At 44.1% G+C, this 17,137-nt stretch overlaps 1 protein-coding gene across 2 annotated transcripts in view; it reads left to right on the top strand.

Annotated features, from left to right (window-relative positions):
• Positions 1-5,177: 5,177 nt before the first annotated feature.
• The window catches only part of SLC11A2 (solute carrier family 11 member 2), a gene marked incomplete at both ends in the record, with an annotated part of 45,360 nt that continues 33,400 nt past the window's right edge, over positions 5,178-17,137 (top strand). For both annotated transcript variants that reach the window (XM_080706429.1, XM_080706430.1), the window contains one exon: positions 5,178-5,226. In XM_080706429.1, coding sequence (XP_080562555.1) covers positions 5,178-5,226 — 49 coding nt within the window. The remainder of the gene's footprint in view (positions 5,227-17,137) is intronic.

Here is a 17,137-nt window from a genome sequence, read left to right on the forward strand (position 1 = left end):
TTCCTGGTACTTGGGGGCTAGTAAAACATGGCGTCACTTCGGCTAAGCTGAGTTAGGTCTTTCACAACCAGCACGATCCTCCTGTCTCTGCCTCCCAAGCACGGGGATTACAAGCATGCGCCACCACACCCGGCTTTATTCTTTATTTTGAAACAGTTCTCACTAAGTTGAGGAGGGCCTCACAGAGTAATTGAGGCTGGCTAAGAACTTGCAATTCTCCTGTCTCAGACTCCCAAAAGCTGGGATTATATATAAGCGTGTTCCACCACACCTGAGTTTTTTGTGTGTGTCTGTGTGGTACTGGGGATGGAACCCAGAGGCATTCTACCTCAGAGTTATACCCCCAGCCCTATATTTTACTCTTTTTTTAAATTTTCGAAACAGGGTCTCAGTGAGTTGCGAAGAGCCTCGCTAAGTAGCTGAGGCTTTCTGCAAACTGGGATCCTCCAGTCTCAGCCTTCTGAATTCTGGGATTACAAGCTTGCGCCACCACGCCTGGCTCACACCTGACTTTTAAGGAAGGGACTCTTAAAGAATAAGTAGAAGTTTTCCAGGGAAAGAAAGGGACGAGTAGGAGGAGTTCATTTTCTTGAATTTGTTTTGGAGGGAAAAAAAATGAAGAAGAGTATTCAGAGAGGAGGTAGGAGGAGACTATGGAAGAAAGAGCCTCTTATTTAAAAAAAACTCAGAGGTAGGTGTGGTGGCGCATACTTGTTATCCCAGTACTTGGAAGGCTGAGACATGAGGATGGCAAGTTCAAGGACAGCTTGCACCCTAGTGAGACTCTGTTTCAAAATAAAAAATTAAATAGGGCCTGGCAAGCCAGGCATGGTGGCGCATGCTTGTAATCCCCACGCTTGGGAGGCTGAGACAGGAGGATCGCACAGGTTCGAAGCCAGCCTCAGCTATGTAGTGAGGCTTTCAGCAACCTAGTGAGACCCTGCTTCCAAATAAAATATAAAAAAGGACCGGGAGTATAGCCCGGAGGTAGAAAGCCTCTGGGTTCCACCCCCAGTACCACCAAAATAAATAAATAAATAAATAAGGCCTGGAGCACAGCTCTGAGGTGTTCAATTCCCAGTACTACAACAGATGAATAAATAAATAAAACACACAATAATGATAAGTATTCACACATGGCACCATATTTATTGATATCTATAAAAATGGGTTACTTTTGCTGTCCTGTGGAATGTTTAGTGAAGTTTTTTTTTTTTTTTTTCAGTACTGGGGATGAAACCCAGGGGCATTCTACCTCCGAGCTATACTTTGCCCAGCCCTATTTCTATTTTTTTTTTTTATTCTTTATTTTGAAACAAGGTCTCACTGAGTTGTAAAGGTTCTCACTAAGTAGCTGAGGCTGCCCTTGAACCACGATCCTCCTGTCTCAGCCTCCCAAATGCTCGGATTACAATTGTGGGCCACCACACCTGGCATATGTTTAGTGAATTTATTTTATTTTTTTATTTTTTTGCAGGTCTGGAGATAGAACCCAGGGGCATCCAACCTTGCAGATACAACCCCTGCCCTATTTTTTATTCTTTTTATTTTAAACAGGGTTCCAAAGTTGCGGAGCTCCTCACTAAGTAGCTGAGGCTGTGTGCGAACCCTGATCCTCCTCCGGTCTCAGCCTCCTGAATGCTGGAATTACAAGTGTGCGCCACCACGCCCAGCATGTTTAGTGAATTTAGTATTGGCTGCTGGATCTACCAGATTTGTGTTCTGGCAGGTGAGCTATGTGTCTCTAGGCAAATTACGTAACCCCCATCAACTTCTGATTCCTAATTGCAAAATTAAGATAACAATAATTATTGCTTTATTTATTTATTTATTTATTTATTTATTTTGTGGTACTGTGAATGGAACAGGAGCATTACACCTTCGAGCTACATCCCTAGTCCGTTTTTTATTCTTTATTTTGAAACAGGGTTTCACTGAGTTGCAAAGGGCCTCACTAAGTAGCTGAGGCTGTCTGCAATCCGCGATGCTGTCTGCAATCCACGATCCTCCTGTCTCAGCCTCCTGAATGCTGGGATTACAAGCGTGTGCCACCACGCCCGGCTTCCAGTCCTATTTTTTAGCCTTTTTATTTATTTATTTTTTATTTTTTGGTGGTACTGCGGTTCCTGGAAACCCTTCTACCTCCAGCCTACACTCCCAGACATCTATATTTTTATATTTTTTTATTTGGAAACAGGGTCTCTTAAGCAAGCAAGGCTGACTTCGAACCTGTGCGATCCTCTTGTCTCAGCCTCCCAAGCGCAGGGATTACAAGCGTGCGCCACCACGCCCAGCAGTTTTTTAGTTTTTGAAATAGGGTCTCTCTGAGTTGGAAAGGGCCTCGCTGTCCCTGAACCTCAATCCCCTGATCCCCTGGTCTCTGCTTCCCAAATGCTGGGATTACAAGCGTGCGCCACCACGCCTGGCCTATTATTTATTTTTTTTTTATGGTTCTGGAGATTGAACTCAAAGGCATTCTGCCGCTAAACTACACCCCCAGCCCAGTTTTTCTTTCATTTTGAAAAGGGGATTCACTAGGGTTAGGGTCTCACTATTTGCTGATGAGGGTCTCACTACTTGCTGTGGCTGTCCTTGAACCTGTGATTCTCCTGTCTCAGCCTCCCAAGTCCTGGGGTTACAGGTGTGCATCACCAAGCCCAGCTCTCAGGAATTTATTGTGAGGACCAATGTATGCTTCTAAAGTGTTAAATATGGTGTTTGTAAGTTACAAAAAGTAAAAAATCAGATGTTCTCCCTAATATGCGGAAGCTAGGGAGAAAAGGGTCACAGAAGGAACTCTAGAAGAAGGAGAGACCACAAATGAGGAAATAAGGCGACCTGACTGAGGGGGAGGGGAGGGGGAGGGAAATTCCCTAGTGTACATGATGCACATTCACAAACACGTCAAAGTCAGTCACTAGGCAGAGCATGAGGAGGGAGGGGGAGGGAACGGGGTGGGATTGGGGAAGGGCTGATTGAGTGATGTGTGCATGGATGCCTCTACCATCTTGTACCCCTTTAAGATGTGTTACTACAGTGCACCAGTAAAAAAAAATAGTGTTTGCACATCATAAAAATTCAGTTAATCTTATCCCTAACTCCAAGTGAAATGAACAAGGCAAGAATGGAGTGGGTATCCAGGGAGAAATGGCTGACTAAAGGAAACTGTGGGCCATGGTAGAGTCTCATTCCTATTTTTTTTTTTTTTTTTCAGAACGGGGGATTGAACCAAGGAAAATTCTACCTCCAAGCTATACCTGCAGCCCTGTTTTTTTATTCTTTATTTTGAAAAGGATATCACTAAGTTGCGGAGAGCCTCACTAAGTAGCTGAGGCTGGTTGCGAACCTGCAGTCCTCCAGTCTCAGCCACCCAAGTGCTGGCATTACAAGCATGTGCCTGCGGTACTGGGGATGGAGAACAGGTGCATTTTTCCTCTGAGCTACACCCCCAGCCCTATTTATTTATTTATTTATTTATTTATTTATTTTTGGTGGTACTGGGGATGGAACCTTTCTCAGGCTACACTCCCAGACCTATTTTATATTTTTTTATTTGGAAACAGGGTCTCTTAAGCAAGCGAGGCTGTCTTCAAACCTGCACAATTCTTCTACCTCCGCCTCCATGCAGCACCATGCCCAGCCCCCAGCCCTATTTTTATTCTTTATTTTGAAACAGAGTCTCACTGAGTTGCTGAGGCTGTTCTCAAATCAAGATCCTCCTGTCTTAGCCTCCCAAATGCTGGGATTACAAGCGTGCTCCACCATGCCTGGCTCATTCTTCTTTTTTATACTTCTTATTTTTTGTAGTGCTAGGGATCAAACCTTGGGGCTTCACACCTTCTGTATCACTGAGTTAGATTCTAGCCCCATTCCTACCTTTAGAATTCATAAACTCAAATAAGCCTTTTCTTTGCACGGCTTTAGTTCATAGGTAATATTACAGGTACTTCTATTTTCCTGAAATGGGACAAATTGTTCCCAGACAAATCTGCAGGGTTACCTAACCTTAGGAACTTGTCTGATTTAGAACAAGGACAGAACAGAGATCAAGTTGTAATGATATAGCTTCCAGTTCGTCTGTGCCCCCAGGCAAAGACACTTTCTTTTGGGTCCTGGGCAGAAGATCCATAGTTCCTTCTATTAGGATGATGGTTGTTCTGTGTAGAAAGCAGAGCCACTTGCTAGAAATTAGCCTACCTTGTTGAATTGGCTACTGCTTTTCTTTCTTTTTTATTTTTCAGATATTATGTGGGTTTTTTTTTTTGGCATTAAGCAGAATTCCTCTAAAACTGTCAGAAAACTCCTATTTCCTATAAGCAGCAGCTGTCTCCTCTTCTCTATCTCAGCTCCATTGCTAGGCCTCCGTTTTCCAGCTGTGTTTTCTGAGCCATTTCCCTGAGGCCAAATTTCCTCATTCTTTCAGAAGCCCTCCTTTCAGATTGAGAAATTCTTGGGTTGGTCTAGATTTATTTTTTGCATCCTCAGAGGTTTTTTTTTTTTTTTCTTCTTTCTTTCTTTTTCATTAGGCAGTCAGGCACTGAGTCCTGGGTTTGCCCCACTTTGTGTGCCTGTAGATTATTGATTGGACAGACTGATGCCAGCGGCTCCTTTAGATTCCAAGGGACAGACCAGGTGGCATTTTCGCCTATACTTTAAAACTACCCATAATTGCATTAGTACTGCACGTACTATGTGGAAAATACATGTGAACTGTCAGGCCTTTGGGTTAATTGATTTCACCTGTGTGTCTGAGGAGCAGAGTCCTAATGAACAAGGAGCCTTGGTTCGAATACTTGAACTCCAAGGGGAGGGGCATCCTGAAGGAAGTAGTTCCTCTTATTGCATCCCTTTCATATACCTGCTCCCAAAGGCCCGCCTCTAGCTCCTGCTCCTGCCACATGGCACAGAAACGAAATCTTAGGATAAAAATTTAAAATTCAATTAATTGCTAATTAATGTCTAGGAGTGGTAGATATGCTTCACTTTTCATGGCAGGTCAAAGATGAAATTTGATTATGCTCTGTAGGGTGTGGTTTGCTTCTTGAAATGCCATACCAGTCTTTCCCAATGCTGCACTGCCTAGAGCAGCCTCAAGTGTCCTTACTAACCGGCAGAGGCGCACTTGTGCATATATAGAGCCAGGGCAGCTCTGGGAAAAGCCAAACCAGTTCTGCACCATGGGGAAGAAGCAGCTTAAGAAGGAGGCAGCTCCAGACTGTGAGCTAAGTAAGTAGCCAGCGAGTAACAGAAGCCCAGGGAAGCGGGGCAGACCTGGAGGGGACAAGAGCAGCTCCATCCCTTTTATTTTCCAGATGCAGCAGATGTTCCCAAAGGAAAGGTTCTAGTCTAGTGGGACTAATCTAAACTTTCTCAAACTCCACGGATTCGCGGTAGAGAGTCTCAAAACTAATTGGTGCATTTTCTCTTTTCTCCAGGAGAAATTCAGTATGGAAACCAGCCTGCGCCAGGAAGCAGATGCCACGTGGCCCATTTCTTTTTTTACTTTGCTCCCTGAGTCTCTTACTTTGCACTTTATAGGAATTTTTCTTTTTGCCGTTCACTCTTCTTTCCTTATATCTTGGACGCTTTTAGTAAATAATAAAGTTTTTTTTTTTTCCTAGCAGTTTTTACGTGAAGAAAAAATCCTGTCTTTAACGCTGTAAACGGTAGGGTAACCTAAGAAAGTTTTAGGGGAGCTCTAAAGGACACTGTAGAAAATCAGGATGTTATTTCAGGCCAATTATTGTCTACTCTTCACCAATCGGGCCGTCATCCTCAGTGAGAGACACTGGGGTGTGCGCCGGGGGCTGGGGATGGAGTGGGATTGCTCTGGGATAGATATGGACAAAGTGTGGGGAGAAGCGAGACGGAGCTACGTGGGATGGAGGAAAAACAGCCTGAGTCTTGGGAGTAGGACACCCGATGCGGTCGAACTGGCTGTACTGGCCCAAGTTTCCCGGTTCCTCCCAGGCGCAGGTGCTCTTGGTAAGACAGTAGATACTGTGCCAGGGCTCTAGGCACGAAGGGCAATAGTCCTTCCTATTTAAAGGGTAGAGCTGCACCTGGTAGAATCATATCTCCGGAAGAAAAGGACTTGTCAGTGACGCGGCGGGGGACCTGCAGCAGGGACTTGGCAGGCAAGCTGCAGGGTGGATGTGAGCTCCGACGTTCACGTGCAGTGTGGATCTCCAGCACCAAAGAAGCTACCCAGCGAGCGCTCGCCCCGCCCAGGCCCCGCCCGGGCCCCGCCCAGGCCCCGCCCCTCCAGCGAGGCGGGCGGAGCCTCGGTATTGCTAGGCTGCAGGAATCCGTCCAATAGGAGTACGTAGCTGGGGTCCTTTCGCCCAATCGCGGGGAGGCAGGGGGTTGGCCCAGTTGGCGCTGACCCCCGGGATATGGAGTCGCGGGCGCGGAGGCTGCGTGTCAGGCGGTGGAGCAGCGCTTGAGGCGCGGGTAGGCGAGGCCGAGGGTCGCGTCCCCGCTTTCTGCGGGCGGCCGCGGACGGGGCCCGGGGGGCGCTCGGGGCGCTCGGGAGCCGGTGCGGGGCCGCGCGCGGGCGTGCGGGGAGGGCGGGCCTGCGGCGCCTGCGCGGGCGGGACGTGCGGAGGAGCCGCGCGGTTCCGAGGCTCCGGCGGCGGGCGGGGGGGCGAGCGCCGCAGGTCACGCAGGACGCGGCCCGGGCGCGCCGCCGCGCGGATGAATGGCCCAGCCCTCGGCTGCACCGAGGCGCCGCGCGGCCCGCGGTCGGGTCGCTGACCCCGCGCCGCCCGCGCCGCCGGGTGGGCTTGCCCCGGGCCCGGCCGCTGTCGGGGCCTCCGGCCGCCCCTCTCTTGGGTCCAGTCGGCACCCACAGAGCGCCTCCCCCGTGAAGGGCCCGGGCAGCCGCGCAGGATTTGTGTGGTTTGGTTTTAGTGGTTTGTGCAGGTCCCAGGGCCCCCTCTAGATTCCAGGCTTAAGAAGGAGGGTATTTCTGTGGGACATATTGCACACAGTATGTGAGCGGGTGGTGCTCGTCAGCCCTTCGGTTTCGTTGGTCCCAACTTTTAAAGCTGTCGCTTACTTTTTGATGTTCTGCGTCCAATTGGACTCCTTTCCCCTTTCCCTGCCTCGTTTATCAGGCTGTTTTCAAAGTTCATCACAGTGGAGAAGCTGAGGAGCCTGCACTTGAGCCTCCTGTGTGTAAGATGAAGGTATCCTCATACTGCCCATGGCTTTCCAAGGGGTGTTGTGCGTGGAGGATGTGACTTCGCCCTGAAGTGGAGGCAAAGGCAAACATATGGAAGGAGAGCTCAGAGAGGAGGGGGCCCTAACTGTAGTGAATGTTGGTGAAACCAGAGGAAGCTATGTTTACCTTGATTTCTCAGAAATCTGAAGCTACCACCAGTTTACATCACTTCTTGGCTGTATAAATTTTTGTGCAAGTTGCTTAGCCCCTTTGTTCTTTTGTTTCACATACTTAAAATGGGGATCGAGGATCTCAGTCTTACAGAGGTGTTGATGAGTATTAAATTAGTTAATACACACAAAGTGCTTAGAACAGTTCCTTCCATGTAGAAGTTTTTGTTATTATCTACATGTGCCTTCTCCCACACCCCCATACAGATTCTAAACTAAGGAATTTTGACCTTATTCCTTACACTTTTGCTCCAGAATTCCTTGGCTTATTACCAGTGAACCTTTAGGGCTGTGCTTTCCATACACATCATTACCTTTGCTCCGAGGGTATAGTTTAATTACATGTGACTAGAAGCCTTCTATTAGACGTTTTATTAAACAAGGTTGGAAAGTCATTGTATTAGGTCATATTCTGTGGTAGCTGTGTTAGTAAATGAAACCTGAGAACTTCATTGGCTGCTTTTTCATTGGCTAATATTTCACTTACAGTCTTACTTGGCGTAGGCAGTTTATTTTTAATGACACCAAAAAGGCCATGATTGCAGCATACTTGGTTTCTGATGCTTCCAGAATGGCTGTGGGACTCAGCAGGGGAATTTCTGAGCAGCCTGGCTGCACTTTGTTGAGGAATAGGGAAGCTTGATGGAAAGCTAGTATTCTGTTAGGAAATCAGTGGTCTTCCCTTAGTAGCTACAGAGCTATTAAGCAGCGTTAGTTCAGTTTTTGACTCAGTGAAGGTTGGAGAATGATATTCACAAAGCAGGATATTTTCTGTTTGACATTCAGGGCTAAGAGCTTGGGTAAGTTCTGTCCAATGAGACATCTTTATTTCCTGTCTACTTACGATGGACATATATCCAGCTGTTGGGGAATAGATGTATGCCCTTTGTGTGGGCTTAAAAATCCCTCTCGATACCTCTTGGTGCTGAGAGACTCCAGTGGAAAACTATTTTGTCTTCTAATTCTCCATTACAGAAAAAGGTGCTGTTTATTATACATATAGCTTTATTAGGAACAAACCACAAAGTAAAAATTTTTGAATTTATGAAAAAGAGTGTTGCTTACTGCAGTAGCATGATGCCCAGATTTGACTGCAGTACAGATCGTGTAGGTTTAGTTATTTAGCTTTGGACTAAGATACTTTAAAATTGAAAATTGAATATTAACCTGGTGAGAGGAGAGGACAACACCTTTGAAACCTCTTTGTTCCTGAATGAGGAGGCAAGAAAATGACATCTTGTGTGTGAGGAGGGTTGGGGGGACATTAGGTATTAAACCCAAGAGTGGTCTACCTCTGAACTAGACCCTCAGCCCATTTTTAATTTATTTTCCTATTTTGAAACAGAGTCTTACTAAGCTGCTGAAACATACTCAAACCTGTGATCCTTCTTTTTAGCCTCCCAAGTACTGGGATTGCAAGTGTGCACCACCATGCCTGGCTCTTGACACTGACACCTTTAAAGTGAGTGTGTTTGAGGCAGGAAGGGAAGGCTGCCTCCCTAATACTGTTGTCGTTATTATCATCTCTCTGAGTCTCTGTGATTTAAATAAAATACTTTAGAAAAGAAGGCAAGGGCATTTGATGGGCAGACTCTAAGGAGTTAGAAGACCTGAACTCTGTATTCTCTGTATGCCATTTATTTTTTTTAATACTTTTATTTGGTACATTGTACATCATATTGGGGTATAGAGTGATAGATGCACAAAACTCTTAGAGCATTTCCCTCCAGGTCCCACACCCCTGCTTTTTAAAGATGGGGTCTCATAGCTAGGTATGGTGGCCTACACTTGTAATCCTAGTACTTGGGAAGCTGAGAAAGGAGGATTACAGGTTTGAAGATAGCCTCAGCAATGTAGCAAGACTCTCAGCAATCTAGCAAGACTCTGTTTCAAATAAACAAAAGGGCTGGGGGTATATATATCTTGGAGGTAGAATGCCCCTGTGTTCTATCTCCAGTACCACCAAAAAAAATAAAAAATAAAATAATTAGATGAGGTCTCACTATGTTGTTCAGGTTGATACTAAGAATGCATAGGCTAGCTGGGCGTGGTAGCATATGCTTGTAATCCAGCATTTGGGAGGCTGAGACAGGAGGATCGCAGTTTGTGGATAGCCTCAGTTACTACTACTTATTGAGGCCCTTTGCAACTCAGTGAGACCCTGTTTCAAAATAAAGAACAAAAAAAATAGGGCTGGGGGTGTAGCTAGGTTCCATCTCCAGTACTGCCAAAAAAAAAAAAAAAAAAGGCTGAAGTGATTATCCCACCTGAGCCTTCAGCCTTCTGAGCAATTAGAACTACAGCTGTGTACCCCATCATTCCTTTTATAATTTAATATTTATTGAACAATTAACACTAAATAGTCCCTAAAGACACGAAAGAGCCCTCCAGGTATTCTGGACAAAATAAAATACCAATAAAGTATATTTTAATGTCGTCAGAATGGAAAGTAAAGCAAACAAGAACAATAATAAAGAGATAACAAAAACACATTATTGCCCAACTCTTTTACTTGTTTTTTTTTTTTTTTTTTGCAGGTCTGGGGATGGAACCCAGGGCATTTGACCTCTGAGCTACACCCCCTGCCCTGTTTTTTTTTATTCTTTATTTTGAAACCGGGTCTCACTGAGTTGCAGAGGGCCTCACTAAGTAGCTGAGGCTGTCCGCGAACCGCGATCCTCCAGGTCTCAGCCTCCCAAATGCTGGGATTACAAGCGTGCGCCACCACGCCCGGCTGTAATTTTATTTTTCTAATGGGGTTGAAAACAAGGTGCTTGGCCACTGAGATATGACTTTGACCCTTTTTGTTTTTTTTATTTTGAGACAGAGTCTTGCTAAGTTGGGCAGAACTTTTTTTCTTTTCTTTTTTTCTTCTTTTTTTGCGGTACTGGATGGAACCCAGGGGCATCTACCTCTGAGTTACTCCCTATCCCTATTTTTTTTTCTTTATTTTGAAACAGGAATTCACTGAGTTGCAAAGAGCCTCGTTAAGTAGCTGAGGCTGGTTATCCTCCTATCTCAGCCTCCCAAATACTGGGATTACCAGGCCTGGCTTTAGAACTTTCAACCCTCCTGCCTCAGTGTTCTGAGTGGTGAGATTATAGGCATACACAACCCTGCCTGTATGTTTGCTTTTAATTTAAGGTTAGATTAGTTCCCATTAATCAGTGTCAGGACCAAGGTTTTCAGTAGATCATCTATTAGGAAATCAGGGTTTTGGATCTGTCCTGTGCTTATTGTTGGTAGGTCATATTGTATGAGGTTCTTGTTTCTTTGTTTCAGTCTCATCTCTGGTAAGGAATCCTAGCATTCTGGAGGCTGAGACTGGAGGATCACCTTTCCTGGACAGCCTCAGCTACTTAGGCCCTCCACAACTTGGTGAGACCGTTTCAAAATAAAGAATAAAAATAGGCAGGGGGTGTAGCTCGGAGGTCGAATGCCCCTAAGTTCCATCTCCAGACCCACACACACACAAAAAAAAAACTTTTTCTAATGAGAGGAGAAGGCTATTAAGTTAATTATTAATATTCTGCCAGGTGTCAAAAAGCAGAAGTAAGCATGTGCATGGCTGAAGAATTTTTTCTTTTTATATTTTTGGTACTGGAAATTCAACTTGGGGCATTCTGCTTTCAAGCTACACCCCTCCTTTCTCAGCCTCCCAAATACTGGGATTACAAGCATGAGCCACCACACCCAGCCTTGGCTGTACAATTTAGTAGTAGGTGTTTATTTTTACATATAATTTTCCTTTGCTTTAAGAAAAGAAATGCTGGGCTAGGGTTAGAGGTCAGTGGTAGAGCCCTTGCCAAGTATGAGCAAAGTCCTGGGTTCAGACCTCAGCACTGCAAAGAAAAGAAAAGGAAGGGAAAGAAATGGAACAGAACATTGGGGAAAATATACACTAAAGATTGTCAGAGTAAGCCAGGTGTGGTATGGCACCTCTATAACCTAGTACTTGGGAGGCTAAGACAGGAAAATCGTATTTCTTAGGCCAGCAAACAGTGATTTAGGGAGACCTTGTTTTATTTATTTATTTATTTATTTATTTATTTATTTATTTATTGTGGTGGTACTAGGGGGTGGAACCTGTGGTCATTCTACCTCTGAGATATACCCCCAGCCCTATTTTGTTCTGTGTGAGTGAGTGAGTGTGTGTGTGTGTGTGTGTGTTTTACTGGGGATGAAACCCAGGGGCATTCCACCTCTGAGCTACATCCCCAGCCCTATTTTTTTTTTTTTTTTTTTTTGAGGGTCTTGGGATGGAACCCAGGGACATTTGACCTCTGAGCTATAGCCCCTGCCCTATTTTTTATTCCTTATTTTGAAACCAGGTCTCACTGAGTTGTAGAGGGCCTCACTAAGTAGCTGAGGCTGTCCACGAACTGGTATCCTTAGGTCTCAGTCTCCCGAATGCTGGGATTACAAGCGTGTGCCACCACACCCGGCTCCCAGCCCTATCTTTTATTCTTTATTTTGAAACAGGTTCTCACTGAGTTGTAAAGGATCCCACAAGTAGCTGAGGCCAGTCTGTGAACCACGATCCTCCTGTTGATCCTCTTGTTTCAGTCTCCTGAATGCTGGGATTACAAGCATGCGCTACCACGTCCAGCTATTCTTTACTTTAAAACAGGGTCTTGTTAAGTTGTTGAGGGCCTTGCTAAGTTGCTGAGGCTGTCCTTGAACCTCTGATCCTCCTGTCTCTGTCTCCCAAATACTGGGATTACAAGTGTGTGTCACCACACCTAGCTGGAAGACCCTATTTCAAAATAAAAAATAAAAATAGGACTGGTGCTATAGTTTAGAGGTAGAACACCCCTGGGTTCAATCAGTAACACACATACAACATTGTTTGGGTCAATTTACATTTAAGAGCCAAAATCTGTCATTAGAGTAAATCGATTTAGCCAGGCGAGGTGGCACATACTTTTGTGTGCACTATACACACACACACACACACACACACACACACACAAGAATAAATGGATTTAATATAATCTAGTGAATCTAATGATAATCACTCTCCATATTTTCCAGAGAAAAATTATTTAAGAAAGTATGAGAACAAAACATTTTTTTCTGAGTCAAAAAGTAGGCACACTGCTGGGCATGTGGCGCACGCTTGTAATCCCAGTGCTTGGGAGGCTGAGACAGGAGGTTCACACAGGTTCGAAGCCAGCCTCCACTACTTAGTGAGGCCCTCAGTAACTTAGTGAGAATCAGTTTCCAAATAAAGTATAAAAATAGGTCTGGGAGTATAGCCCAGAGGTAGAAAGCCTCTGGTTCCACCCTCAGTACTAACACACACACACACAAAAGTAGGTGCAGACTTTTTAATAGGACCTTTTTTTCCCTTATAAAGAGGGGTGTTTGAAATTGTTCAGAGTTTGGGGTGGCAGTACAGGAGGCCAGGTTAGACCCCCCCGATCCCAAAGGGAAACACACTGCTGTAAAGTGTGGTTAGGAGGAAGTTGGCAGGAAACTCACTGTGAGAGCTGGGAGAATAAAGACCAAGATATATAGGCCTTAGAAGCAAGACTTCAGTGACCTGACATTTGAGCAGTAAGGAGGTTTGGAAGCTGGTCAGCCTTAAGAGCACTGAGCAGAGAACATGAGCATTCTATTTACTGGGTACCAGGTCTTTCAGTTTTGAAGTCTCTGGCTGATGAATGATATTTTTATCAAAAGATCAGGTCAATACTTCTTGACAACCTGCCACATTTCTTCCTACTGTTATCATTTTTGACACCCAGGCAGCTGGTTTCATTATCATCTGTACTCTTCTTCCCCACGTCTTACTCCCTCTCTCCTCTTAACATTTCCTTTCTTACTTTCTTTCCTTCTTTATTTCTTTCTTATTTATTTTGTGTGTGTGGCATTGGGGATTGAGTTCAGGGGTACTTTACCAATAAGTTACACCCCCAGCTCTTTTTATTTTGGAATGAGGTCTTGCCCAGGCTGTCCTTGAACTTGATCTCTCAGTCTCCCAAGTACAGGGATTTCAGGCCTGTGTAGCTATACTTGTTTCTTCCTTCTCCCTTTTTTATGTTTTGATGGACTCAATATCAAGTTTTCCTTTCAACCTCAAAACATACTCAAAAGTTCAACTCAGGTGAGAAACAGCAAACTTTGTGTGTGTGCTATTCTGTTAGGCCAAGCAAGATTTTAGTTTTTGTTTTTGTTTTTTGTGGTGTTGGGAATGGAACCCAGGGGCTTTCTACCTTCAGGCTACAGTCCCAGACATATTTTCTATTTTATTTGGAAACAGGGTCTCACTAAGTTGCTGAGAGCCTAAGTAGCTCAGGCTGGCTTTGAACCTGCGCGATCCTCCTGTCTCAGCCTCCCAAGCGCTGGGATTTCAAGCGTGAGCCACCACGCCTGGCTGTCAGTGTTCTTGATTTCTAATTGTTCACATGGTAGGAGCTCCCTTTCATGAAAAACATCTTTTAGGGCATAGGACATAGGTGTTGGATTAATAGTTGGTTTAGTAGGGCTGTCAAGTGTTTACCCTGAAAATTCACCTTTAGGGAAAAGAAAATTTGAGGAAGATGTGATAATTTTTATCTTTTCTTGGGGACAAATGGAAATTTTGGATAATCACAGTTCCTGCTGGGTGTGGTGGCGCATGTCTGTACTTGGGAGGGCTGAAACAGGAGGATCACAGCTTTGCTACTAGCCTTGACAATTTGGTGAGGCCCTCAGCAACTTAGTGAGAACTTTCAAAATAAAAAATACAGTATGGCTGGGAGCTGGGGTGTGGTACAAAGGTAGAATGCCCCTGGGTTTAATCCCCACTATCCCAATTGAAAAAAAGAAACACACAATTCTTATTGTTCTCTAGTAAACATTTGAGTATTACATTTGTTTTTTTGTTTTGTTTTGTTGTTGTTTTTTTTTGTTTTTTGTTTTTTGTTTTTGGTGGTACTGGGGGTGGAATCCAGAGGCTTCCTACCTCCGGGCTATTCTCCCAGACCTTTTTGTATATTTTATTTGGAAACAGGGTCTCACTAAGTTGCTGAAAGCCTCACTAAGTAGCTGAGGCTGGCTTTGAACCTGAGTGATCCTCCTGTCTCAGCCTCCCAAGCGCGGGGATTACAAGCATGTGCCACCATGCCTGGCCTAATCAGTTACTCTCTTGCAAACACTTTGTTGGTTGCCTCTATGAAAGTCCCTGGGTTTTTTTTTTTTTTTTTTGGTGGTACTGGGGTCCTGTAAACCCTTCTACCTCCGGGCTACACTCCCAGACACACACACACACACACACACACACACACATATATATATATATATTTTTTTTTTTTTTTTTGAAACAAGGTCTCTTAAGCCAGCCAGGCTGGCTTCGAACCTACGATCCTTCTGTCTCTGCCTCCCAAGCACAGGGATTACAAGATGCCTTTTAAAGAAACCTTTTGTAAAAAATTTAAACATTGCCTTCCTTTTTTTCAGGTCTGGGGATGATAAAACCCAGAGCATTCGACCTCTGAGCTATACCCCCTGCCTATTTTTTATTCTTTATTTTGAAACAGGGTCTCACTAAGTCATGGATGGCCTCACTAAGTAGCTGAGGCTGTCTGCAAACCACGATCCTCAGGTCTCAGCCTCTGAAATGCTGGGATTACAAGCGTGCGCCACCATGTCCAGTTTATTTTTTATTTTGAAACAGGGTCTCACTAAGTTGAGGAGGGCCTTATTAAGTAGCTGAGGCCTAGTGATTGACTTTGATATATTTGTTTAAGTATATCATGTGCTTTAAAGAGTTTCCATCTTCCCCCTCCCATCCCCTCAGATAGGTCACCTTAATTGATCCTCTGTATAGCCCCTTCTCCAACTAGAGTTCCTCCTATTATCCATTTCTCCCTAGTTTTTGCATATTAGGGAAAGCATCTGATTTCTTATTTTTTGTATGACATTTCCCTGTAGATGCCATAATTTTTTTTTTTTTTTTTTTTTTTTTTTTTTTTTTTTTTTTTGGTGGTACTGGGGTTCCTGGAAGCCCTTCTACCTCCGGGCTACACTCCCAGACCTATTTTTTATACTTTTTTATTTGGAAACAGGGTCTCCTAAGCCAGCGCGCGGCTGGCTTCGAACCTGCGCGATCCTCCTGTCTCTGCCTCCCAAGCGCGGGAATTACAAGCGTGCGCCACCACGCCCGGCTAGATGCCATAATTTTGTTCTCCTTTATGGCTAGATAAAATTTCATTGTGTACATATCCCATAGTTTTGTAATCCACTCATCTGTTGATGGACATCTTGGCTGCTTCCATAGTTTGGGAATAATGAATTATGCATCTATGAACATAGGTACTCGTGCATTGGTTTGGTAGTTTGTTTTTTATTTTTTTGGGTAGATACCCATAGGTGGTATTGCTGGGTCATATGGTAAGTTCATTTTCATTCTTCTGAGGATCTTTCATGCTGTTTTTCAAAGTGGTTGCATTAATTTGCAATCCCACCAATAATGTATTAGAGTTTCTACTTCTCCACACCTGATCAATTACAGTTTATCTCTTCCTTGGAAGGGGAGGGAATGAGATGGGAATTGGTTAAAGGCTAATTGGGTGTTGTGTGCATGTATATCTCCACAAGTTTTTTATTCCATTAAGATGTTTGACTACAGTGCACCAATAAAAATATATTTTAAAAAAGTAGCTGAGGCTAGCCAGGAGTCCATGATCTTCCTGTCTCAGCCTCCCAAGTACTGGGATTACAACCATGTTGCCACCATGCTTGGCTGGTGTTAGAATTTAATAGAGTTAGTGTTTACTTTTTAGGGTAACTTAATTTTCATAGAATTTTAGACTTGCAGAATATTGAAAGTGTAGTACCAGGGAATAGCTGTTTTCAAGACAACATGGTAAGAGAATGCAGTGGGTATGTTGAAGAACTTGGAGGAGGGCCACTTAACCCCAGTTCGGGATTAAGTAAATGCTTTCCTCAGAAAGGGTTTTTTTTTTTTGCATTCAGATGAAACTACAAAATCATTATTTTATAACTTAGTGGCTGTTGGACACTAAAAACTAGTAGTAAGTTAAGTTTACCGTAACATGCTTGCCAATTTATAGCTGCAGATCTCTGATTACCCATTGCAGAGGTGTTATCAGAGAGAGTTCAGCTGAACATCCCAGAGTGTTGGCTTCTTTGATAAGTTTAATGCATGTACATAGCCCTGGTTTCTATCTCCAGTTCATATTAATATAAAAAAATAGACAATGTAGCATGCCTGTAATCCTAGTACTTGGAAGGCTGAGACAGAAGGATCTTAGGTTATAGGACAGCCTCAAAAATTTAGCAAGACCCTTAGCAGTTTAGTGAGACACTTTTTTTTTTTATGGTACTAGAGATTAAACCCGGGGGCATCCTACCTATAAACTATACCCCTAGTCCTATTTATTTTTGTGGTACTTGGGGTAGAACCCAGGGGCTTTTCTACCTCCGGGCTATACTCCCAGACCTATTTTATACTTTATTTGGAAACAGGGTCTCGCTAAGTTGCTGAGAGCCTCACTAAGTAGCTGAGGCTGGCTTCAAACCTGTGCGATCCTCCTGCCTCAACCTTCCAAGTGCTGGGATTACAAGTGTGCGCCACCACGCCCGGCTTCTTTCAGTCTTTGATACTATAAACAATCTTGTGGGAAATATATTTGCACATACTTCCTTATGTGAATGTTCCCTTTAGATTTATTCTTAGGAGTAGAATTCCTGGAGCAAAGAATTTTGAAATTTTAGGCAGGAAAATGTTATTTTA

This window comes from Muscardinus avellanarius (genome assembly GCF_963383645.1).
Source record: "Muscardinus avellanarius genome assembly, chromosome: 11".
NCBI lineage: Eukaryota > Metazoa > Chordata > Mammalia > Rodentia > Gliridae > Muscardinus > Muscardinus avellanarius.